This window comes from Anabas testudineus, chromosome 19 (genome assembly GCF_900324465.2).
Source record: "Anabas testudineus chromosome 19, fAnaTes1.2, whole genome shotgun sequence".
NCBI classification, from domain to species: domain Eukaryota; kingdom Metazoa; phylum Chordata; class Actinopteri; order Anabantiformes; family Anabantidae; genus Anabas; species Anabas testudineus.
In genome coordinates this window covers 9,010,755-9,035,211 of record NC_046628.1, presented here as the reverse complement: position 1 = coordinate 9,035,211, position 24,457 = coordinate 9,010,755, and the positions used below count along the sequence as shown (strand labels likewise).

General features: G+C 40.0%; 6 protein-coding genes across 6 annotated transcripts; all 6 read right to left on the bottom strand.

Annotated features, from left to right (window-relative positions):
* Positions 1-1,169: 1,169 nt before the first annotated feature.
* pgap3 (post-GPI attachment to proteins phospholipase 3) lies at positions 1,170-6,850 on the bottom strand. Its single transcript, XM_026351988.1, has 8 exons — positions 6,164-6,850; positions 5,366-5,463; positions 5,027-5,179; positions 4,883-4,945; positions 4,211-4,272; positions 3,857-3,993; positions 3,505-3,709; positions 1,170-3,363 (listed from the first exon to the last, which is right to left on the bottom strand). Exons 1-8 carry the CDS (start codon positions 6,432-6,434, stop codon positions 3,300-3,302), a joined length of 1,053 nt encoding a protein of 350 aa, XP_026207773.1. The 5' UTR covers positions 6,435-6,850; the 3' UTR covers positions 1,170-3,299.
* A 538-nt stretch (positions 6,851-7,388) lies between these two features.
* mylpfb (myosin light chain, phosphorylatable, fast skeletal muscle b) lies at positions 7,389-10,785 on the bottom strand. The gene is made up of 6 exons (XM_026350621.1): positions 10,726-10,785; positions 10,061-10,159; positions 8,778-8,958; positions 8,572-8,650; positions 8,445-8,493; positions 7,389-8,355 (listed from the first exon to the last, which is right to left on the bottom strand). The coding sequence occupies exons 1-6, from the start codon at positions 10,726-10,728 to the stop codon at positions 8,254-8,256; spliced, it is 513 nt and encodes a 170-aa protein (XP_026206406.1). The 5' UTR covers positions 10,729-10,785; the 3' UTR covers positions 7,389-8,253.
* Positions 10,786-12,623: 1,838 nt separating this feature from the next.
* LOC113155847 (sesquipedalian-1-like) lies at positions 12,624-15,635 on the bottom strand. Its single transcript, XM_026350561.2, has 4 exons — positions 15,497-15,635; positions 14,905-15,018; positions 13,987-14,290; positions 12,624-13,271 (listed from the first exon to the last, which is right to left on the bottom strand). The coding sequence occupies exons 2-4, from the start codon at positions 14,986-14,988 to the stop codon at positions 12,838-12,840; spliced, it is 822 nt and encodes a 273-aa protein (XP_026206346.1). The 5' UTR covers positions 14,989-15,018; positions 15,497-15,635; the 3' UTR covers positions 12,624-12,837.
* A 451-nt stretch (positions 15,636-16,086) lies between these two features.
* Positions 16,087-19,353, bottom strand: LOC113155858 (zinc finger protein 235-like). Its single transcript, XM_026350576.1, has 3 exons — positions 19,068-19,353; positions 18,575-18,765; positions 16,087-18,428 (listed from the first exon to the last, which is right to left on the bottom strand). Exons 2-3 carry the CDS (start codon positions 18,762-18,764, stop codon positions 17,518-17,520), a joined length of 1,101 nt encoding a protein of 366 aa, XP_026206361.1. The 5' UTR covers position 18,765; positions 19,068-19,353; the 3' UTR covers positions 16,087-17,517.
* Positions 19,354-20,337: 984 nt separating this feature from the next.
* On the bottom strand, positions 20,338-21,929 carry LOC113155941 (rho-related GTP-binding protein RhoG-like). The gene is made up of 2 exons (XM_026350694.1): positions 21,672-21,929; positions 20,338-21,584 (listed from the first exon to the last, which is right to left on the bottom strand). The coding sequence occupies exon 2, from the start codon at positions 21,560-21,562 to the stop codon at positions 20,996-20,998; it is 567 nt and encodes a 188-aa protein (XP_026206479.1). The 5' UTR covers positions 21,563-21,584; positions 21,672-21,929; the 3' UTR covers positions 20,338-20,995.
* A 178-nt stretch (positions 21,930-22,107) lies between these two features.
* LOC113156012 (zinc finger protein 2 homolog) lies at positions 22,108-24,365 on the bottom strand. The gene is made up of 3 exons (XM_026350808.1): positions 24,097-24,365; positions 23,732-23,927; positions 22,108-23,622 (listed from the first exon to the last, which is right to left on the bottom strand). Exons 2-3 carry the CDS (start codon positions 23,919-23,921, stop codon positions 22,742-22,744), a joined length of 1,071 nt encoding a protein of 356 aa, XP_026206593.1. The 5' UTR covers positions 23,922-23,927; positions 24,097-24,365; the 3' UTR covers positions 22,108-22,741.
* Positions 24,366-24,457: the final 92 nt, after the last annotated feature.

Here is a 24,457-nt window from a genome sequence, read left to right as displayed (position 1 = left end):
AGCTGAGGCCAATTCAGCACTTCTCAGCTGCAAAATCAACAAGTTGTACAGGGAGCTGTCAACGATGAAGTCATGGACAAAGCTCACTGCTTCTAAGGAAACATGCACGGGTGACAGTGGATCAGTTGGTAGGGCGGTCGTCTCCAGGGTTGGTGTTTAATTCCAAGGTCCCCTGGCTACATGTCAAATTGTCCCTGCAAGATCCAGAACCCCAAACCCTTGGTGCCTTAAGGGGATTAACAGAGCATCAATTATTACTATTATACTCCATATACTATGGAGGTTATGTTTTTGCTAATCTGCTCCTATAGGTGACACCACATTAGAGAAGACAGAGTGAGGTTTACGCACGTGTATTTCCCAATATGGAACGACTGGAAGTACGTATATTAAAATGCATTAAGTGGCCCTTTGTTGCTGTGGGACTCTTTACTACTCCTCTCCAGCTGGGGGCCCTCTTTCATGTTTAATATTAGTTGTTCCCAGTTTCACCAGAGATATGTCCCTTCAACACTTGAGAGTCAACAACAACAATAATTTTAAACATAAATCAGAGATAAGATCATTGTTCAAATGTTTTTACTCCTTTTCCCACTTCATTAATTATCTTACAACCATCCACAACCAGGGACCTCAGCACTGATACATCAGTATAAACATTTACATATGATTTACAGTACATCACAATAGCTTTCATTTAAAGATTTGCTCCATTTGTACGCTAGGTATTTAAAAGTACTCTGCTTTGAATATATTCTCATCATGTTTCCACAAAATATAATTAAATATGCATCTGTTTTAGCTTTCATTGATTTTTTAAATACCCACTCAATCCTACTTCATGTCATAGAGTATTTTTACATTGTTATATTGCTACTTTTAAAGAAATACTGATGGAATACTTCTTGCATCATTGCATTTAAATCTTTTAAATTATGAGCAGTGAGAGTACTATTTAGAGTAAAGAAATACAAGATTGTGCAACACATTTTTTTAGACACAGAGACTGTGGTGTGGGTAAAGTAAGGTAGCAGTCCTTGAAAAATAACTTCTGGCCATAACTTCACTTTAAAAGCAACAACAGCTCATGGACTAATCACATCTACAGGTCAAAGAAAAAATAGTCTCATACAGAGAATTTAAAAAACAAATCAAACAGCACTCACTCATTCCTTATCAAGAACACTTTTATTTTGGCCTTTTTCTTGAAGATTGTTCTTTAGGTCAAATATTTGATGTGAGGTGAAGGAAAGTGCACTCGGTAGGAGCAGTGATGGTGCACAGGGCAGCAGGCAGGGGGCAGCACAGGAGTGAGCAGAAGGAGGGACATGGCTAATGTGGACACTAGTTAGGAAGAGGGAGATGAGCAACAAGACAATATGCAAGAAAAAAAAAGGAGTCTGTTTTATCCCAATTCCTCTGGAAACAAATTAAATGATCAAATTATTTCAATTATTTCAATAGACAAAGATATTTCAGCTTTTACTCAGGATATCATTTATAAAATAGAGATTCTTTTTCATTGCTTTTCAGATGTATATTATCATATCTGGGCCCAGTCACCATTTCATAAGTGTCACCATGTAACAAACATTAACCAGTAATCTAATACACACAGTCACAACCAATATTAAACAATATAGGTACTGTATGTTTTTTTCTTATCTCTATGACCAATATGACATATGCCATGATTTCAGGATTCTTGTTATGCAGACCTGTGACACCCTCTCTATGTCTTTGCCCCAGCTTCATCACATCAGTAAAGCTAAATTACCCATCAAACCTCCACCATACATACAGACGCACATGCACTCGCATCAGTAGTTTTACAAAAGGGTCAAGCACAGACGAGCTCTTTCTCTCTCTCTCTCTCTCTCTCTCACACACACACACACACAGTGATTTGGTTTATGGTGTCAGGAACAACACACTGTTGAGTCAAAGCCACATGTAGACTCACACTGGTCATTGTTCACACAGAAATGCAAGGCATGGGCAGAATTTCAAGAAATGCATGTAAACATACAAACACATCCGTAAAGTGCGCATGTGGAAGGGAAACTCGGAGGGATGAAGACATATATGGTGAGTGGAAAACGTTTGATACAAAAAAAAAAAGAAAAGCAGATGAAGAAAGGTGTTATGGTTATGTAAGGCAGGCTTGTGTGTTATTCTAGGGAATATTGCAGCAAATGAAACTGAATCTGATAAATGGCTGTCAAACACTTGTCTAAACACTCAAACACACACGCACACGCACAATCTAAGAAAAATACCCGACCGCAGCTTCCTGTTGCATTGCTTGTAATTCCTACCTTCATTTTCTCCTTGTCCTCACTCTAAAAAGGCAATCTAGGTGAATAAAAATAATATTTCCACAGTTTGATTATCAGGAATATCCAACCCAAATTGAAAATCAAGTAATCAATTTTTGACAACTACAACAAATGGTCAACAACAGCACAACAGCTGCAATGAAAATAAAACTCTGACACATAAGAAACAAAAGCAGCAGTGAAAACAACAAAGGCACAAAAATAAAAGGTGTGATGGTGAGAAAAGAGAAAAAAAAAAAAACACAGTCAGCTAGAATGGCCTCCAAACATGAATCCCCTTCCCCCTCTCTCTGGAACAATCCTCTGGCAGTCCCCTCACCCCTTCACAAGAGAGACCGCTCTGTGTGTACCAGTCCACTTTGGGCACAGATGGACCCTGACACATGCTGTACCACACAGAGCAGGTTAACGACAACACGGCACAGGATTTGGTGCCATCTATAGTCAGTCTCCGCACACTGCTGGTTGTGCAAAGCTAAGCGTGTCCGGTGTCCAAGAAGCTGGCTAGGGGGAGAATGAGTCGAATCAAATTATTCAGAGGTTCTCGGGATGAATTTCAGAGATTTCAGAGATACCAGAGAGTAGAGAGATAAAGGATCTGCACCCAATCATTACAGCTGAAAGCGTCAAAACGTGGTTCTACTGTGGTAGAATACGAAAATGTTTCCTCATCCTGTTTTGCAGTTACGATGAATGGCAAAATAATTGTGCACATATTGGTACAAGGCAAAGTTAAGAAAGTGATCAACTCTCTTAAAAAAAACTAAACAAAGTAGATATAAATAAAAATAAAACAAGTTAAAACAAGAAGGATGTAAACAAAGTCAGCTTTGATAGATGTCATAGTGGTGTCATGCACGTCATCTGGGAGGCTGAGCTACTTCCGTGTTCGGGTGTCCGGCTGCCCTGACTGGAGGGGTGCAAAGGGCACAGGCGTGGTGAAGACATGATGAGCTCCTCCTACTCAACTTTGACACCCATCTTCTCTGTGTTTAGTAAGTAGAGGCTGTCGTCTATCAGGAAACTGGAAGAAGTAAAGATAATTCATCAACAGGTGTTTATCACTATAAATCTTAATTTTACTCTTTTCCTCCCCACAGATTTTAAAACAACACTTTATTTCCTATATTCATGACATTTTCTTGCAGATTTCTACAGTACAAACCTGTAGAAAAGGAAGTGCACTGGGATAGTGCTGAGGTGCCACACAGCGTGAGCATCTAAGATCCACAGCAATGGAGGGAAGTCCAGCAGCTCCAGCAGGGCCAGACCGTGAAGCAGCACCACCACTAGTCCGCACTTCCACCAGTATGGCAGGGTCCGCCGGTTGTGCCAGCACCAGCACAGCCACCACAGGAGGTTCACCATACCTGGAATATAAAGTAGCTGCATGATGGAAACATAGCTGCTGATTTTAGCTGTGTGCAGTATTAAAGAGTGCCTAAACAGTACCCAAAATAACAATTAAAAATCACCAGGCCAAGCTTTAACATGACATGTTTAAGAAAGGGCTGTACCGATGGTGGTGTTAGCAGCCATGTTGTAGCCATAGTCAAAACTGACAAAGGTCAAGTAGGACACATGCGAGGTAAAGGCCAAGATGAGCAGGACTCCCACCATGCTGGACACCCCCGGTCGCCTCAAACCCAGTGTTCTGGAAAGTTTTATAACAGAGACATAACATAATTGTTAGTGGCTTCTGTTGAAGAAAATGGTTGCATGTCTTATTATCAATATCAACCCTTCATCCAGGAAATAGTAGAAAGGAATATTGTCAAAGGTCAATGATTACTAGAGTTGACTGTGATTTCATCTCATCTTCATAGAACTTCCCATTTACAGCTTATGTTTGTTTTGAGTTTTCCACTTACCTGACACAGCATAAGTAGATAGAGTAAAGAATAACCGCTGTTGCGCAGAAATAGTCCATTTTCTGAAAGACAGACAAAAATGTATTTACTGTCAACAGAAATCAATGTCAAAGATGAAGAGAAAAAGACTTGTGGCTGTTAAATGTTACAGAAACCATGGTGCATGCAGCTGGAGCTTGTCAGTAATGGCATTAGTGTGTTACTGATTGCGTAAGCTCATTAGCTGACGAAACAGCAAAACAGTCATCACAGTAGGTGGTCTGCCAGTTGGAAAGATAATTATGACATGCTGAATGCAATAAAGACACATCCAGTGGTATTTGTTTAATACAACACTGTATCAAATGGTTGTTTGGGTTTGCTGGCCTGCATGCTGAAACCAAGCAGCTCTCACTGAGCCCTCATTTAAACAGTGAGCAGCTGCTGCCAGCTCTCATGCTGACTCAATAGATATATTTCTCCAGGAGTAAGTGGACCAAATTATGGTTGTATGGTAAGAGATTATTCATTGTGCATCAGTCAGATGGAGAGAGACTAAACTCTAAAAAGATACTTAGTCTCTGTTACTGTATTTATAATGAAGATGCAACTTTGCAGAGATTTGCTGACTAGTGGAGGAAAAAACATTTAATGAAGCTTCTAATTACTGGAGACTCTACAAGCTTTACAAACCTCAGTGAGATAGGTGTCTCGAGTGTGAAACACAGTGGACCAGAACCAGGCATTGAGAGACACCTAAAGAAACACATATAGGTTTTTGTTACATACCCAGTTTTTACACAATAGTAATGGTGTATTGGTCTGAGCTTGACTCACCAGAGAGAAGGCGTTGATGGTGTGGTACATGGGGCTCTGGCGTGGCACTGTGCTTCGATAGCGGAGCAGCATGAGAAGGCAAGCCAGGCCATTCAGCAGAGACGCCAGGGCAGACGCTGGCTCCTCAAAACACAGGAAGCGTGCAAATGGCCACTACGAGGAATAAACTTTACTGTATCTCTTATCATTTCACTGCATTTGAACCAAAACAGAACACTTAGGCAGTGTCTGAAATGTAACCTAACTTTATTATGATCAACTTTTTTAGTTGAGGGGGATATGAAGCTATTGCGTCACCGTGATAAGTACAGCATAGTGGCCTCTGTAGGAGGAACATACCTTGCCGTGGAACTGTGGGACTCTGTATCCTTCAGCCTGGTAAAGACCCACGGTGGTCCACATGCACTGATAGCGACAGTCATCGCGACACGTCCAACCTGCAACACAGGAACACAGAGAGACAGGTTGAAGGGATAAACAGATCACAGACACAGGTTGACTTTAGTGCAGCAACTACTAATTGTTTTCATTCCTAATGAATGTATCAAGACTTTTTACCATCAAGTGGAGAGTTGTTTATCCACAAAATGTAAAAAAGTGGTAAGATTTTCACTGTTTTACATGATGCCTTGACATTTCTTGTTCTGTCTGTCCAGAAATCCAAATACTGAAGTTAACAAAAGCAGCAAATCCTTGCGTTAGATAATCCGGGACTAGAAGATGTTGTGACTGAATAATTGTACATAATATTTTATAAAAAATAATATCAGAGAAGTGTAGGTTTATTTGCTTTACTGAAAAACATGTCTAAGAAATAGCTTTCAATAAGGAAAATGAACTACCTGTATATTTACTTTGTCAGTTTCCTCTTAGTGAGACAAACTTCAGTTCTTTACATCTCACACTATACAAGTGTCCATGATGGGCGGAGGGTGGAGTTTCAATAGGCCTTTTGTGACACCTTGCTCGGCCAGAAAATCAGGCTTTTACCTTTGTTGTCCCTTTTTTAGTTTGTGAAATAGCAGCACGTTAAATGAAACGTCAAAGAAGAGAAGCTATAACCAGGACATCCAAAGCAGCAGGAACACTGCTAGCAGCTAAATTAGCTTAAGTCACCTGCCGACAACATGAACTCACCTGTCAGGGCCATGTACTGCGGCTGGGCAGACTCAAAGCCCCGTAGCCGAGCTCCGGTGCAGTTAGTCCGGACACACTGTTTCACACAGTCTCGGTACACCGGCTCCTTGTCGCCCTGGGATGACCGCACTGCTCTCACCGACATCAGGAGCAGGACGACGGCAGCCAGAGCGCGGAGTCTGACAGATGTGCAGCGGGGTAACGCTGAGGCCATGGTGGTGGGTCTCGGCCCGTCAGGACTCACGAAGGCACGGCGGGACGACAGCGGCATCGATGGCTTCCACAGCCGACTGCCCACATTACAACAGGGCCATTTCTGCCTTGTGGTGACAAACCGGAGCTGAAATGTTTTACAGTTTCTGTACTGGGAGTCCACCGCTTCCCCCTGCCCTCTGACGGGGTCAAGTTTGACTCTCAACTAGCGGCGCTTCCTGCCGCCATTTCCCAAATAAAACACTGACTGGTGGATACATGCAAAATGTTTGAGGGATATACAGCTGGAGCGTCTATATATATTCACTATACGTTTTAAAATTTAGTCTCGTTTTGTTTGCCAACTCAATTTTCCAATATGCAGTATTATTACTAAGGCGACATGTGTTGTGCTTTTATTCTGAAGGCAGAACGTTTTGTTACAGTTAGTTTTACTTCCTGTTTTTTATGGCGACGTCACTGGTCACGTGATTAATTGAGCTGATTTTTGTATGTTGCCTATAAATTATTTAAATAATGTTATATAGTTAATTAGAAATGCAATAATAATAATAATAATTGAGTGTTATGTGTTATTATTATATTATAGATCATACATAGATGGATGCAAGCCAGCAACATTATGTAAAAACTGACCAACCACAATAACTGAGGATTCCTTATTCGCGTACTATTTACATTACCATGTGTTTCCCACTATCTTGTCCATTTGTTGTGCAAATTTAGCATCAGAAGTTCTTATGTCATGAAAAAATTATCTAAGAAATTACTGGTTTTATAAAAATGTAATTACCATACAGCACAATGTACAGTGTTTGATTCTTTAAGATGTTGGGACTATTTTTCTAGTGTTTTTTAAACACTATTTAAAAGTGTTTGATCCAAACAATATGCATATTACAGTCAGTGTGCAGTCAGTGCTCTACAGGGCTGTCCACTGTCAACCAGTAGTTTTACTCACTTTTTTACCCACTTAAACGAACAGACACAGTGTCGTACGAAAGATAGTGGATTTTATTTGAACTTCTTTACTTGTTACAGTGAAGACACAGATGCAGTCACAACAACAGGTGAGAAACAGCAGTGAGAGGGAGGAAGAAGAGTAAAAAAAAACAAAGATGTTTTTCTTTTGTTTATTTCTTTCCTACCTTCCACTCACAATCTTTCACCATCTCCTTCTCTATTTACAAGATTTAAAGCTTAAAAAATCTTGCTTTCCTCTTTTCTGCAACGTTTCCTTTCATCCCTGTGTATAAGAGAGGGACAGATTTGTTAAAAAGAGTGGGGTAGGTAAACTATTATAGTACAGTACTCCCACTCCTTTACTGTGCAATCCTCTCCAATACAAACAGAGGGACAAATCCATTAAACGCTCTACATTAAAACTAACAGACCTCTTGGGTCAGGCTGCTTACTTGTTTCAAGCAAGTGACTGTGCGTGCATCACAGCACCCAGGAGACATTTGAACTGACCCCTGTATACACTGGACTGTATATGCACACATGCTGCATGTAGGTATGATGCATACACTGTTGGCTTCAATGCAGGACAGAATGGGTGATGGGAGGAAAAGGAACAAGAGGCAGGGACGGAGATAGAGAGAGAGTTTCAGTGTCACAAGATTATTTTTTTATTAAAAATAATCCCATGTTTCCCTGTTTGCTCTCACACAAACACCCCCACAGCCTTCAATCCTCTCACTGGGTATCTTGGTAAAGGAGACAAGTCTTTTTGTAGTGAGCTTGTAAGCGGAGAGAGCGGGCCGGGGAGGGAGCGTGTGCAAGGAGGCCATGGCGTTGGAGAAGAACGGCAGAGTGAGTAGAGGGTGGTGAGAGTGTGGGTTCGAGCAGAGTTAGAGATCTCGAGAGGGAGGATTTTACTCCTCTTTGTCCTCTCCGTGTGTGATGACGTAGCAGATGTTCTTGTAGTCCACATTGCCAGCCACATCAGGGGGGAAGGCAGCCCACAGGTTGGTCATCTGTATCAGAAGGATTAAAGAGATGACTTACAACCCAGACAGGATATGTAGTGACAGAAAATGAGTGCGACAAAGTCTGATGAGCTCACCTCCTCAGCGGTGAACCTGTCACACTGGGTGGTCAGGAGCTCCTCAAGGCTGGTGAGGGAAAATTAGAGTATGAGTTTGGATATCTTGATTCAAGATAGGGTTGTGAGTAAAAGTAAAAGCCCTTACAATTCCTTCTTGATGAAGCCAGTGCCCTCGGGATCCAGGACCTTGAAAGCGCTCACGATAACATCCTCGGGATCAGCACCTGAAAGTAAAAGCAGACCAGTTAGTCTTAATTAAAAAGTATAAAGAAACAAAAAATAAAAATGTGGATTGTTTTAGATGAATAAGCAAAAGAGAAAGAGTGAATTGAAAGTTGTGTGCGAACACACCCTTCAGCTTCTCTCCGAACATGGTCAGGAAGACAGTGAAGTTGATGGGGCCGCTGGCCTCCTTCACCATGGCCTCCAGCTCCTCATTCTTCACATTCAGTTGGCCCATGGTGGCCAGCACATCCCTGAGGTCATCCTTGCTAATAATGCCATCTCTGTTCTGGTCAATGATTGTGAAAGCCTGCCAGGAAGAGTAAGAGAAAAGAGCATAGAAATTCAGTGGAGCTTGATTTGTTGCGGGTTGCTTTCACCTCTGAGGAGGTAGTTCTCGGCACCTCCTTAAGACCTCAAATTATCAGCTAAGCTACAGCTAATTAAAAATGTCAAAACCCACAAAGTCTTCATTATAAGTCTAGCTTATGATCATTATTTATGTTGTATAGTCTGCCAACATAAATGTGTAAATGTAGAGCTGTTCTCCACTTCTGTTTCTGCATAGCTGGGCCTAGCAACCAGTGAAACTAAAGATGGCATTGGAAACCTTTCGGGACTTGGCAGCTGGTCGGCCACTTGTTTTTCGGAGGTGTTAAAATGGTCTCAGAATGTGAGACAAGCCCCTTGCGACATTTAAGGAGAAGGTATTGATTACAGCTGTCACCCTCCTTGCCTCTTTTTGCCGTGTGACTAAATCTTCTGACCCTGTCCAAAATGTTCTCTCACCTTTTGATGACTGTAAAGAGTCAGCTGAGACCCTGTAGCCACTGTATTGTCTTTCAGTTGTATCTGTATAGTGAATAAAAGCCTAAGAACGCTCCTAGTTTTTGTAATCTACTATCATCAATTTCCTTGTTGAGCAAAATGCTACATCCTCAAAAGTAACCAAAACCTTCTTGAGGTAGCAAAACAACATTTAGTTCTTCTTTTTCAACTTTAGATAAAGTGACCTCTAATGTTTTCATGTTCTTTCTACCTTGAGCTCCTCTTTTTTGCTTTGATTACTGTCCACCAGCTGTTGGGCGGCATTCCAGTGGGGTCACTGAGCGAGTGTTTTGAGTCTCTGAGGAGGATTACTGAGCTACCAAAGGGGAGAGGTAGCTGCTGTCTTTGGAAAAAGCTCCGCTTTACTGTCCTGTCATGCTGATGAGGACATTTTTGCTGTCACACAGCCAAAAACGATCCGGTCTATATGTTTCAAAAGCTTCTTCACATTACAGCTAAGGTCAAATGATACACAGAGTCATCACTTACACGAGTGCCACAGAATGTCATTTTTCTCACGTGGCCTAGAGAGACATTTTACTACTAGAAGATTTTGAAGTGAGTTGTGATGAAGAACATTTTACCTCCTTGTACTCCTGGATCTGGCTCTGCTCAAACATGGAGAACACATTGGAGGATCCACCCTCACCCTGCTGCTGCCTCCTCTTGGCCTTCTTGGGTGCCTGGGAAAAGATGATAAAATCCAATTCAAAAATACTAATAAATTAACCAAACAACAGATCCTGGCTAAGATAACATACAGGGACTGCTGTCAAAAACAAAAACTAAACTGTCCCAAACTAAAAATAAAAATAAACCAAAAATGTCCAAATGAGATTTCACTGAAATTGCTCTACAAGTTTGCCAAATTACCAAGAAACCCTTTTAAAGGTGATTTTTTTTTTACTGACAAAACTTTTGGACATTTTGAATCTATCAATTAATTTAGGGAAACAGCTGTCGGGACGATAATGAATTATCCCCAAACAGACAGTTTTTTAGTATCTCATCATGGTTAATGATTGAGATGTTTAAGCTAAGCCAAACTTGAGCTCAAGCCAGCAGATCAGGCTAAGACTGGGTCTATATCCACAGTTTGGCAGGATCAAGTTAAGAGACAATTTCACTCCATGGGACGTTGGTAATCCAGACAGCAAACGTTTGAGTGATGCTTTCATCTCATCAGATAGCGCAGAGAAGATCTTAGATCCCTAGAGACTGTTCTTCCAAGGAAAATGGCCACACTCACCATCTTTCGAGTTTGTGGGGTTGTTGTTGGTCAAGAAGAGAAGCCTTCACCAAGCCGATGTGACTGACATGTAAGTATTGGACCCTTGGGGTCTTATATACTAGCCCATGGGTGGCTAACTTTAGCCACACCATCAGGTTTGGCAGGAAAACAGAGCTGAGGGAAAGTAAGAGAAAGAGGGAGGAGTGAGGAGGTGGTAGGATGGATCGGCTTACCGATGGTCCAAAATAGGTCCCAGGAGTCTTGGAATGAGGAAAATTCAATGCCAATACACGAGCCTGACTTTGGTGACATCTGTGGACTAATATGGCCAAACTGACAGGACATACTGAGGGACAACTGTCCCTGTAACCTTCTTCTTCCTGACATACTGAGAGTCTTTGTTGTGGCTATTTCTGTCTCCTTTATATCCTCTATGAGATAACAAAACACAGCGCACCACATGATGACAGGATATTGCTTCTTTACTCCCTTGATACACACATGTCTGGGACTGTAATCCCGCAGTCAACCACACCAACGCTTTCTATTAATGAGCAGCATCAAGCTGCTCAAGATGCCAAAATGTATTTGCAGCTAACATATCCTTATATCATCACCTATCTAAGTGACAGGTTTGGGGTGACGTTTATGATCAGGAGTAGTAGCAGTAGTAGTAGTAGATCAGTAGTAGCCTGTAAAGTTTACAAACAGTCATGAAACTTGAAAACAGTTGGCTGATGGACACTGGTCCAGCTCCAGTAATGATACTTGACTACCGCACTTCCAGAAAGAGTCATCTTGCATCGATGAGTTGTAAACACTCCTTTGAATTTTAATGGATGGATTTTATTTTCATGAGTTGGTATAAAATGTCATGTTCAGTAGGTAAAATAAAAGACACAGGCAGAAAAAGTTAGAACATGTTAAATGACCAGTATCTCTGTGAGTTTGCAGTATGTCTTAATAAATGTTTCTGTCACAATGAGTTACATCTGAGATGAGAATCAAGAAATGTTGAGCAACTAATTTGGGGTGTTCCTATACGTCCCAGTTTAGTCGCTTTTGAACAGGAGGCCCGTAGCCCACCCACCAAACTCCATATATGAGCTTCATTGGCTGCCATCAATCATTTCACTGTACAGCGAGGAATGTACTGGGATTCAGCACTAGTGAGAATCGATACTGTGTCTTCAGTCATTTGTAGGTCGAGTGTTTCACGTGGCAGGATAAGACCTGTAATTTCTAAAGAGATGAATTATTCTATTTCTTAAAACTTTTCTTTTATTGATTGCATTGGACACATCTTACCAATGACAACTTCATTTAGAGAAGTGAGCAAGTGAGCAGTGAGTTGTGAAGAAGGCTGCGAGCTGCAGAACAGCCACTTCGAGTATGGGCTCAAAGGTGAAAAGAAAGAGAGAGAGAGAGAGAAGGAGAAAGAGACCATGCTCTGTGAAAGACCATAAAAACAAGACAGCTGTACAGACTGAAATAGCTGCTTCCAGCCCCCGCCGCTCTCTTTCTCAGCCATTTTGACTCTTCTAAAATTTGACAGACTTCACCCTTCTTGGCCTGCTTTGTGCCCATCACCCAATCCTTTTTTTACCCACAGTCACTGAACTGCTTCACAGTGACAGTGGTTTAAAGCTTTAATTCTCTAGTATATAGGCATAGTGGACACATTAAACCATCAAGTGCACTTGATTACTGATTACTTATTATACTTATGATGATAAAAACTTTTTGATGGCTCACAGAACAAACAATTATTTGTCCGAATGACAATGCATTCTGCAATGGCCATAGCCCATCATTAAGTATCAGCATAGAATCACAGGTATCAGCACTAGCTAGATTATAATAATTACTAGTTGTAATGAAGAATTTACTTTCCTGTAATAACAAACAAAGGTCAATTGAGCAGAACATAAATCCTTTATTGGTTGTATTTAAGTAGAAAATACACCTGAAAAACATTTAGGTCTATATACAAATGTACCAAATATAGCTCAACAATAACAGCTCTAATATCTAATTATTCTATATTTACATAAAATAGATATTTACATAATAGCTTAGAATTGCAACCATGGTTACTGACGTTAAGGTTTAAACACTACTTCACAATTATTAGCCAAAATCGATTAAGTTTTCTTCCTGAACAATTGCACCACCTTGTCCTCGTCTTGACCAGTCAGCAATCAGCTCCTTCACTTCTTTTCCAAAATCTTCATGTAGTTTACCAAAGTCCTCTTTGGTGCCTAAGCAGACACCCGACCATTCCCTCATGAGTGGAGGAGAAGCGGTAACAGGCATCGCATTTGCATTCCTCTTAGGCCAGAGTTTGGGTGATCTTTTACTGGCTGTTTTGGATGAAATGGCCGGAGGTTGAAGCATTAGATTGGAGCTCAGGCCGGTTCCTACTCCCACAGATAACCCTGGGTATGAATACAGTGTCGACATTTGTGTGCAGTGATAGGATGATGGATGTCCCGCTTCTGCTGTGTTGAAATTTGGCATGGTGAAAGAGTTGGCCTGTTCACTGGAGAGTGCACTTACTGTCTCTGAGGAAAGAGAAAATAAAGAAGAAAAGAGAAACGTAATAAAACAGTTAAAATTAACAGACTAAACCTGCATTTCTTTGGCACATGTGCTGGCTCAAGATGATGGGAAGAACAAGAATCAAACCAACAATCCTACAATCAACTACTATTAAATCTGGTCAAATTAAATTTTTAGTTAAGTTAAAATTTTGTGTTTTACAAAAAATATTTTGTTTACTAGCATGGTTGCAAAACAGGAGGATAGAAATTACCCTTAATTAATGTAATTGTAAAGTTATTTGCTCAGCATTTACGTCAACTAAACAAGGCTTGTCTCATGTCACATGTCTCATAACACAACATGTTAAACTGACGTGGAAACCTGGCAGAAGGGATAGAGAAAGTAAAGTGGTATATTAAACAAAAAACAACCCACAAAAGCCAAATAAGTAAGATAATTACTGCATGTCACAATAAACATATAACAGTAGATGATATATGACTAACCCTGTAAACTACAGACCTCACACCTACTCCAGACTTGAATGAACCATTCTCTGATAAAGTTTTATAACACTGCACATACTGACTGATAAATCAGAATATCTGCATGCCATGTACCATTATGTACACGGTGTCTGAGCAGGAGACAATGACGCAGTGCTGCTCTGCAGAACAATGACTCCTTTCTCTCGCCTGCAGTGATGAAGCCACTCAAACTTTTCGTCTCTCTCACCTCTGTACATTTTCTCCATGTCCATCACTAGCAGGGCCAGGTAGTTGTGATTGGCTGACAGCAGGGCTTTGATCCAGCTCTCCTGACTGGCCTGGTCCTCAGCAGCAAACTTGTATGTCCGCAGCCCCGGCTCACTCCACACCAGCGAGAAAGCGAACTGCTCCTCGGACTCGCACAGCTGGACGGTGCAGCCCTCCAGGACAATCGCTCCTATCACGTCTCGGTCAGACGGACGATCCTTGTAGAAGAGGAGGTTCCCCTTCAGAGCACACCAGCGCTTCTGATAGGAAGTCTTTATTTCACCCTGTGTGACAACTGTGGTTTACTAACTCGATCACAACTGGTTTATTTGGCCAGTCTGTTACACAAATTCTCTGGTGCAAGCTGGGAGGGTAAATGTTACAGACAGTTTCAGTAATCTACTCATGCAAGCACCGAAAAGTGAAATTCAAAATGTGGTATTATTTTGAAAGCTGCGTGGCTTAACAGCTTCAGATGATCCAAGTATTTTATTCTATTTCATTCTAAGCACTTTTATTTCCCTGAATTGAAATAACCTTTAGTTCAGCAGTTTATTTTGAAAGGTGCTGCATAAATCAAACGTATTATCATTATTTTAAAGATAATTATTATTATTATGATAAGGCTTCAAATATGTTATGTAATGTAAGTGTTGGATGTTTCTTTTTTAAACAATAGTTTACTTTTGGTGATTAATCAAAGGGTAAAAACATATCAATTAATCTAACCTTTGTTAAACAGCACATTTCCTACACGTTAATATCGCTTTAGATTCTCTGCAGGTAATGATGTAAAGACAGTTCAAAAGTAAACAATAAAATAAACAGAAGGGAAACAATGATGAAATCAGTAAACAAGAGGCTTTAATTTAAACATGGTTTCATTTAAGGGTCTTACCTTCTTGTACAGGTATCCTTCTTTGTCCACACGTGAGTTGCAAGATTCAAAATAGGTGTTAACAGCTTTTTCATCAATCTTCATTTCAGCATCACAGGTTGCTCAAAACACAACCTGGCACAGACATCAAACGTAATATATAATATAATATAATATAATATAATATAATATAATAAATTAATATTTATGATTAAGATACCCCGCTTCTCTGTTTATTAAGAGGACTTAATGTTAAACACTGGGACTATGCCTCAGTGCTTGTTTGCTTAGTGCCACAGCTCTTTTTCCGTGTTGCTACGCGGAAATAGTCCAAACACCCGAGTTTTACGTTTTTAAAACAGCAAAGTTTCTTTTCTACAGCTGTGAGTTATAAAGAAGTCTTTTAATAGTTCATATTTTTCTGGACACTTGCCAAACAAAGCGCCATGAAAGACCTCGCTCTCATTTAAGGTGGTAACATCTGTCTGTGCCTCTTTACGACCATAAAGAGCGACGCTCCTGAATTTCGCTTTATATTTTTAATGTCTGCTCGACATTTATTCACTTAGAGGCCAAACTACTTCTCCCAGCCACATGGTTCTTGTTTGCTCACCTTTCTGAAGTGTGTCAATACGTTTCGGTTTCCTCCGAGGATGTGTGCAAATCACTTCCTGGTAGCTAAAGGTGAGGGCAGCTCCACGTCAACAGCAGCGACTAGTCAACACAGTGTCCACAAATGACTGCAGCTGCACAAACAAGCAATGCACCAGCACTAGTTACTGTCTCCAACTGTCAGAATACATAAAGTGTTTAAAATGAACTGGGTTTCTTCTGCAAATGCTTTTTAGAAGTCGCCACTGGGTTCATTGACATTTGACCAATGGCTGCAGCTGTTCAAGGTGACTGAGCTCAGCTGGATATAAAGTTACACAACATGGCAGACACTGGGGCCCCAGAGGCGCCCATGTTAATATCTGTATATGTTGGTTTTGTTGATCGGATTAACTAATTACCGTACATTTGTTGAAAATTTCCACCAGTAAGGTCTAAAGTCAACACACACACACAGGTCATGCATTTACAGGTTATCTGTTGGTTGTGTCTTGAAACGGGTCAGCTCTTTATATTGTGCTCACCTTGTAAATAAAGTTATGTAAACTGGCATCCTGGGGACAAATATTACTATAACAGCCTTTTACATCTTTATTTTAAAACAATGTACAATGTCAAACATAAACATTGACATTTGATGCACTGTAACATAGTAAACATAAATCCTATATACTGGCCGTATAGTAATGCTGCTATGTGCACTGTTGCGTGCATTTCTTCTTGGGTACTTGAAAGGATAAGTGCACAGTGGACCAAAGATGCGTAGCTGGCAGTGATCAACAGAGTCCAGCAGCTGATCTCTGCCCCTTCAAGGTTACTCCATCATATACGTGACTGGTGTCTCCTCAAGCTTTACTGTTTGAAATGCTACTTACTCAGTGGCCTGTGGTTTGTCAAATGCAACAGCGTGAACAGCTATTTTAGTAAAATGCTGATGACATGCAGTTTTTGGCTGTGTGTTGGTTCCTCTGTGCAATCTCCACTAAAAACATGTAATGTTTGCATGTTTTCTTAAATAATTTAGCTGTACGAGTCAACCCAAATGAAGTAAAAACAGAATTAATTCGCAGGGAGTGTATGGTGATTGTTTTTAATGAAGCCATGAGACAGCGCAAGCCTTATAGTGATGTTAAAAAGTCTATTGCGAGTTTGTTTAAAACTCACTGAGTCATTTCTAGGTGTAATCTACTCATTTATTGCTTTTGATGTGCAAACTCAATTTATATTTTAAAATAGATCTATAATAAATACACCTGGCATATAGCAAGGCAATTTAATAGAGAATTGTGCTATTGAGGTTTTTAAAAAGTATCAATAGTCAATCTACCAGTCACATATTTAAAATAATGTAAAATGTGCATATAACCACAAACAGGTGTTACAGTATGTAACACATTGTCACATTGGATGTTTTAAATTGCAAGATTTCCATCTGTTTAGTCCAAAATCAATACAAATTTTTGTGAACAAGATAAACATATGCCAAAGTATTACTGCTTCTTTTTCCTATTTAATACATTACACATGATGTTATACATTTAAATATAAATTTATGCATTTCTAAGACTTTTTGCAATTCTGCAATCTTGCCTATGTTAAAATTCTTGTACACTCTTACTTATCTTTATCTACTATGGTTGATTAGATCTCTACTCAGGCTGAGCAGGCAGATAGGTGGAGCAGAAGAGTCTGCACAGAATCCAGAAATACTGATACAGAAACCAATTCACTTAAATAAAATGTACATGTGTGCTTTTTATGCTAGGACAAACCAAATGTCTGCTGTTAAAATGGTCTTTTAGAAAGACTGATTTCTGCACTTAAACAACTGCATACAACTGGCTGTAAACCATAAGAGCACCTAAAAAGAAATGAGACTCAAACCTTTTTATGTATTGTGCATCCTAATATTTCAAAATCCTTTAGCTATTTTTCAAACTAAGGGAACAGTCCAAAATTATCATTCACAGATACGGCACAAACTAAATGTGCCGAGAGTTACAGAGTCTTGAATGGAAATTGTTACTGCTGCTCCATCCATGCTCGCTGCAACTGTAAAGTCTCACCAATGTGGATCTTTTTGTGTCGTTTGAGATTCTCCCCTCGACTGAAGCTCTTCCCACACTGGCTGCAGTAATATGGTTTCTCACCTGTGTGGACCCTCTTGTGTTTTTTTAGGTCTCCTGCCTGACTGAAACACCTCCCACACTGTATGCAGCCATATGGCTTCTCTCCTGTATGACAGCGCTGGTGGATTCTTAAGTTCCCGACCCTGCTGAACGTCTTTCCACACACAACACACATGTGGGAGTCATTCCCCCTGAAATGCTCCCTCCTGATTTTCCTCAAATCAAAAGAAACTCTGTTGGTTTTTGCAATCCCATGCCTCCTCTGTGGGATTGAGTTTGCATGGGCCAGGACAAGTCCATAAGTTTCAGTGGCACCTTGTTGTCTGAGGGTTTCAGCAGTGTCGTTATGAGAAGAGTTGCAGCTTAAATCCACACATTCACTGTAATGTTCTTGTAGAGATGGTGGTTCTGGTGTTGCACAGTCTGTTGACTCTAGTTCTCTCTTAATAACAGTCAGGTTTACTCCTGATGAGGTGCCAGATTGAAAAGGGCATGTATTATTGGATGCGATGGTAGTAGCATTCAAGTTTGTGCTGTGTGATGTTTGGAGAGTCATTTCCTCCTCATTAATATGGATCAGCTCCTCAGGTTGTGCTTTGTAATGTTCTGTTGATGTTAGTGATGGCTCGCATTCAGGCTGTGATTCAGTATTGTTCTTCTCCTGCTGTTTGGATTCCTGCTTCACATCACGGTCAGGTTTGTGAATGCTTATTGGGATTTGCTCTGTGAAAGTGGTGTCTGCCATCTCATGATTGTCTGTGCCTTCTTTTTCTTCAAGAAGCAGACGATTTGCCAGGAGATCAGCTGCAAAAGTAAGATGCAAGTTTACTTTTCTTTTAAAAATCCATAAATAAAAATGTAAATGAATTTTTTTATAATTACATGTCAACTTTGTGCAATTGTTGTTGTTCATTTGTTAGATACCCCAAGGTAATCACACTTGTACCCACTTGTGCTCTCTCTTGTCATCTTGTCCTGGAGCTCCTGCAGTCGTCTCTTCAAACTTTCGTTCTCTCTCAATGTTCTAGCCGTTTTCTCCTGGTACTCTGACACGGTCTCCTTCACCATGTCCAGGACCTCATGCACTGCTTCAGTCAGTAGCTTTGCTACACGAGTATTCAAACGTTCAAGTTTAGACATCCTGAAATCACACAATACTTGGGATGAGAAAGAAGAAGAAAGGTTGTGGACTGACCATTCAGCTAGTCAATGCAGAAGTCTCTTGAAAATTAACAGTACGTATACATCTGTCATTAGACTATAATTAATAAGAAATGTTTGGGTTGTTAGGCACACAATCTGAGCTGCATTTGAAGTCATAATATCATCAGATTATTTAAAAAATAGCGTTGAAATGGTTCCCAAATTACATATCCAGTGAACAGTACGTGTTTAAGTTCACACAGGTTAATGAGTTAAACCACACGTTTTAAAATACAGTACCTGCACACTGGTGAAGATGTTGGCGACTGAGTTTCAGCGTTTACGTTAGTTGTTACGATAGCGTGGGTAGTTAACGTTAGCTACATTAGCTAACTCAGTGTACGTTTTCCTTTTTAACATCTCAGAGGTCCAACAAACCCACCATGCTGTTATCGTGTCAGTATGGCGTTTACTTTTTATTCGATTTGACTCTGCCCAATTCGTCAAAAACAAAATTAAAAGACTGGAAACAACATGAAAAAGCACATATAAGAACGCAATACTATAACCCACAAAACCCGGAAGAGGAACTGACTCACATCCGCTGTATAATATTCTTCAAAATAAAAGTTTAAGTTTATTGTATCTCTATTTAATAGACTCTATATGAAGTCTGTGGTTTATTTGCATTTTAAGTTTAAGTATAAATAATTCTTTAAAAGAAAGAAAGATACTTGCATAAATAAGATAACATAAATCTTAATTCATCCCACATTTACATTAACCTAAATAAATAATCAGCAATAATGCAAAAAAAAAGATAATTTTTTCACTAAAGTATTGCAGTGCACAGTATTTGCAGACACCATTATACTGTATATGCACAACTAGAAAAGCATATGAACTAAATAATAGGCAAACAGAATGGAGCTTGTAGGAATACTTGCCGATCGTGTGTGTAGCTGCCAATTCAGAGATAATGCATTGATTCAACAAGATAAATGCTAAAACTAATATTGTACATGTACAACTAGGTGAGCACAAGAGCAGGAACATGTGTGCTACCTCCGCTAATTGTTCTACAACACATACCTAGACAGGCACAAAAAATGTTTGAGGTTGGTTCAGCCCTTGTCTTCCAAAATGTACCCTTTATTATTTCTTGATTATATTGTTTTTGGCTGTCCCCAAACAATTTACCACATATTTTAAATACATTTATTTGATTTTAAAAAGATACTTTAGGATACAGTTACACAGTAAACAAATCTCTAAACAAGACAAAAAATAACGTCAAGGAAGCAACAGTAGAAATCTTTAGATTTACTGTACCTGTGTTCCACCTTAGGCTTTCTCTTTTGATAAAACTGAGGCACCTGAACATCCTCTCCAACTCTTCCCATGGATGCATGACTTCTTGTTCTAAACTAATATGTCAGAGTAAGAAAATATCTCTAATCCCCTGTTCCTCAGTACTGGATCTCTATAGGGCTGTGTGTTCTTGTCTCTGCTCTACTTCTTATACTTCAGTGACTGCATCTCACTGAAGAGATGCAGTCTCACTGCATATCTCACAAATTCCAGGGGACCTCCATCCAGACTGCATTGAATCGCTCAGTGTCAGTGCTACATATTGTTCCTTTAAAAATACCCACAACAGTGTAAACAACGTTATTTTTAATATTAAACGTCTATACAGTAAAAAAATGCCCAAATGAAGTGCATACACGATCTGGCATTTGCATACACCTTTATATTCACACACATAAACAACAAGAAAAGCAAAATAGCTGGATTTCTGCATCACACCAACACATTATTCATTCAGTCAAAATGTCTCAAGTTTACATATTGAGTAGAATTTCATACAGCACAAATATTGTTTAAGGCAAAAAAAATTATTTATTGTATAGGTGTTTATATGTATATATTGCATGTGAGTGTACATGTAAACTGACTTATTTATTAGCTGCTAATGCCTTAGGAAGAAGGGGTGAGATCAGATAAGTTAACGCTTCCTCTCCTTTTTGAATGTGTTTATGAATTATTTTGACTTTGTCTTTATATTTCACTAAATATTCATTGTCTTTTTCTTTTCTTTTGGACGGACAGCATGTATTAACATTTAGTTATTTATTTTTATATTTGTTGCTTTACATATTAAAACAAAACCCATTAAATTCAATCTGAACTAAATTATATCACAACAAAATACATGCAACCTTAACTTAATGCAGTACACATGTTTTTTTATCTGAATGCCTAAGAAAGACACTCACCACCTCATCAAACAGCTCATCCAGTCCATCCTGCTTGATTGCAGCACACTCCAGATATTTAAGAGCTTTTATTTCCTTTGCCATTATTTCTCCCTGTTGCTTTGTGACTGTGACCTGATTCTGATCCTTCAGTTTCTCCAGGACCTGCCGATCATCACGAAGATCAGTCTTAGTTCCCACAAGGAGAATAGGCACATTGGGGCAATGCTGCTTAGCCTCTGGAAGCCACTTGTTCTTCACATTGTCATAGGATGTTGGGTTTGCAATGGAAAAGCAGATGATGATAACATTGACTCTGTTATAGCAGAAGGGGCGTAATCTGTCATAGTCCTCACTACCAGAGTTGTCTATAAGCTCAAGGTTGACAGTGTGGTTGTCTACACTGACCTGGGTACTGTATGTATCATAGATAGATGGTATGAATTCCTTAGGATATACTTTTTTGGTGTAGGTAAAGAGTAGGTTAGTCTTTCCTATATCAGGGTCTCCAACAGCCACACACCTGACACTCTGCATTATGACTTTGTCTCCAGAAATTCTGAAAAAGAAATACTTAATAAGCACAACATAAAATTTAATATTTAATATCACCTTCAAAATGCTTATTTTTGAGAATTTCACTTACCTCAATCTACTGTACTATCTTGTTGCAGTCTGTCCATCAACTTCAGTCAGCGTGGCAGCTGAATAGTGTAGTGGTAAGATCACTGTCCTATATGTGGGAGACTGGGGTTTAAATCCTAGCTGTGGTCTACCTCCGTTAGGGGTACTTGGACAGGACCTCCTCAGGCTAACCCTATGTTTGCCTTTGGATAAAGTGTCTGGCAAATGAGTGAATAAGGAAATAACTCATCTGCTGAAGAGATTGCATCACATGTGGTTGGTAAAGAGAGGAGTTACTGGAAACTTATGAAAATCCTTCCTTCTGTGTAGTGATGTAATGAAGTGCTGCAGTACTGTAGCCTACATTTCAACAAGTTAAATGTTTAAACTAATACTGTAAAACTAGGAGCAGGAACAAGTGTGCAACCTTATCAAAGACAGACAACAGACACCTAGACAGGCACAAAAAACTACCTTTTGAGGTTGGTTCAGCTCTCTTCTCCCAAGATGGACCTGCATTGTTTTTTCTATGATATTGTTAGATTGTCATAGTCTTTGTCTATTAAATAGACAGAGACTATGATTTATACACCACCCATGCTGATATGGTTGTTCAAAAAGCAACACTCACAATGAATACAAACTCGAAAAAAAAAAGTAAGTGTTATTAGTATAGAACAATTTACCATGTGTAGCATACGGGGTGCCACTGGTTACACAATACATTTATTTGATTTGGAAAAAATAATCCAGGCTACAGTAACACGAATCTCTAAATAAGATGTGTTCCACATTAGGTTTTCTATTTGATAAAAGAAGGCACATTTAATCATGTTACATTTTGGGGAATTTTCTTACACAATCCAAGTATCTATGGGCAGAAGAATATGCAATACAGATGGTAAACCCCCCCATGAGGCAAATTAGTGACAACCATAATAACCACTGTAGATAAAAACAAATCTGTCTCCTGCCTGAATAGCAGAACTGAAATACATTAAAAATACCCTCCAAAAAGATAAATGGGCAGCCTCCTCAGCGTCCATGCCTTAAATACCAAAAACACCATATGAAAAGAGGAAATCTGGATCCTCACAGATGAGTTTGCTGGTGCTTCTTCATGTTACTCGAGTGACTAAAACTTTTCCCACAATGGCTGCAGCCGAACGGCTTCTCTCCTGTGTGGTAGCGCAGATGCACTGTGAGGTAGCCCGACTGACTGAAGCGCTTCCCGCACACCAAGCAGCAGTATGGCTTCTCCCCCGTGTGCACCCTGTTGTGTTTCTTGTAGTCGCCTGCGTGCCTGAAGGTGCGACCACACAGCGAGCAGCAGTAGTGTTTTCTGACGTTTTTCTGGAAAGTTCTCGACCCTGAACCACATGCTTTGGTGTTAGTTTGTTGTTCTCCAGCACCGGCACTGTTTGCATTATTGTAACTTTGGGTTAGAGGCTCTTCTAGGCCATTTTTGTCCAGACTAAAGACAATTCCCGACTCCTTGTATATTCCTGAATTGGCTCGAGGAGACTCTAGGTTTAGTCTGCTTAAGGATGTAGAGCTTGTTGCAGTATTGTCATAAAAATAATTTGTGCTATGCATGACGTCTTCATCTGATGTAGGCTCTGCTTTCATGTTATTTGATGTAAAGTGTAAATCTGAATTATTTTCACTGATTTTAACTGCAATAATGGGGTCTAGAGAATTTGAAAGTGGGGCTGAGCATCTCTCAGTTTTAAGAGTTCTTGTGCTGTGTAGGCTATCGCCTAAATGATCTATCGTTGCGCTCGGGGAGAGACAAGTCGTGGGCAATGATGCGATGGGTGCTTCACAGTCACTGTCCTCAAATGAATCTCGGAGACCAATTAATTCAGCGCCCTTATCTGACGGGACCAGTTCGATGTCCTGTTCCAGCTCTGCTTTCTCTCTCTGTTCAACCTTGGTCTGCTGTGTGGTCGCTGAGTTTTGTGGACCAACTTCTGAAAGAAAACAAAGGCAATGAGCCACAAAGAGACAATTTAAATAATAATAATATCTTAATCAATTAGTCCCAGTATTTCTGGACACAAGTCAATAGTTATGTCTTACCATTGCTCTCCAGAGTAATCTTTTCCTGGAGCTCCTTCAGCCTCCTCTTCAGACTCTGGTTCTCTCTCTGGGTTCTGGCAGTTTTCTCCTGATACTCTGACACCGTCTCCTTCACCACCTCCAGAACCTCCCGCACAGCTTTGGACAGCAGCTTCTCCACTCGGGCGCTGAGACGCTCAATTTTGGACATCTTTGACTGAGAAGAAGAAAATGGAGCCAAGCTGTCACATATTTTCCTTTGCAAAAGCAACATGCATTGTCACAATATTATGGTTTGATTTGTTCTAGTCTATCTAATCAGAACAAAATGACTTGCATATCACATTGATTGACACTTTCCAACGGAAAAGAAAAGAGCAGCATACCTTCTGTAGCTCCTAATGAAATACTGCTGCGATCCTTTCTCATTCCCAGATTATCTAACAGTGATCCCGATGACACCGCTCATTGTTTACGATGCTTGTTCTGCAGACGACGCAGAATCCAAACACAGGATGTGGTCCGCGTATGTGAGTACAGCTGTTACATCCAGCAGACGTCGAAGAGGTCCGGATACCGTTGGGCAAATATATATATATATACCGACAGACTATGGTTTTGTGTGGTCGAAACGTTCCCAAACATCATCCCCTTCCTGGATCTTTTTAGGGGGGTGGTGTCCAGGGTGAAGTGCGTTTCTGCCATCTAGTGGAAAATACACAAACACAGCTGAAAACCACCTGATCC

Bases quoted from the DNA above. Each gene is read 5' to 3' on its own strand.
- pgap3 (XM_026351988.1), bottom strand. From the start codon at position 6,434: ATGCCGCTGTCGTCCCGCCGTGCCTTCGTGAGTCCTGACGGGCCGAGA. The intron at 4,273-4,882 runs GTTTGTAAAGCT...TCTGTCTTTCAG, and splicing joins GAGACACCTATCTCACTGAG to AAAATGGACTATTTCTGCGC. The intron at 3,994-4,210 runs GTAAGTGGAAAA...AAAACTTTCCAG, and splicing joins ATCTACTTATGCTGTGTCAG to AACACTGGGTTTGAGGCGAC.
- mylpfb (XM_026350621.1), bottom strand. The intron at 8,651-8,777 runs GTGTGTTCGCAC...TTTTACTTTCAG, and splicing joins GTTCGGAGAGAAGCTGAAGG to GTGCTGATCCCGAGGATGTT. The intron at 8,494-8,571 runs GTAAGGGCTTTT...TTCCCTCACCAG, and splicing joins GGCTTCATCAAGAAGGAATT to CCTTGAGGAGCTCCTGACCA.
- LOC113155847 (XM_026350561.2), bottom strand. From the start codon at position 14,988: ATGAAGATTGATGAAAAAGCTGTTAACACCTATTTTGAATCTTGCAAC. The intron at 14,291-14,904 runs GTAAGACCCTTA...GTTGTCACACAG, and splicing joins AAGGATACCTGTACAAGAAG to GGTGAAATAAAGACTTCCTA. The intron at 13,272-13,986 runs GTGAGAGAGACG...CTCTTTCCTCAG, and splicing joins CATGGAGAAAATGTACAGAG to AGACAGTAAGTGCACTCTCC.
- LOC113155858 (XM_026350576.1), bottom strand. From the start codon at position 18,764: ATGTCTAAACTTGAACGTTTGAATACTCGTGTAGCAAAGCTACTGACT. The intron at 18,429-18,574 runs GTGGGTACAAGT...TTACTTTTGCAG, and splicing joins GATGACAAGAGAGAGCACAA to CTGATCTCCTGGCAAATCGT.
- LOC113155941 (XM_026350694.1), bottom strand. From the start codon at position 21,562: ATGCAGAGTGTCAGGTGTGTGGCTGTTGGAGACCCTGATATAGGAAAG.
- LOC113156012 (XM_026350808.1), bottom strand. From the start codon at position 23,921: ATGTCCAAAATTGAGCGTCTCAGCGCCCGAGTGGAGAAGCTGCTGTCC. The intron at 23,623-23,731 runs GTAAGACATAAC...GTTTTCTTTCAG, and splicing joins GATTACTCTGGAGAGCAATG to AAGTTGGTCCACAAAACTCA.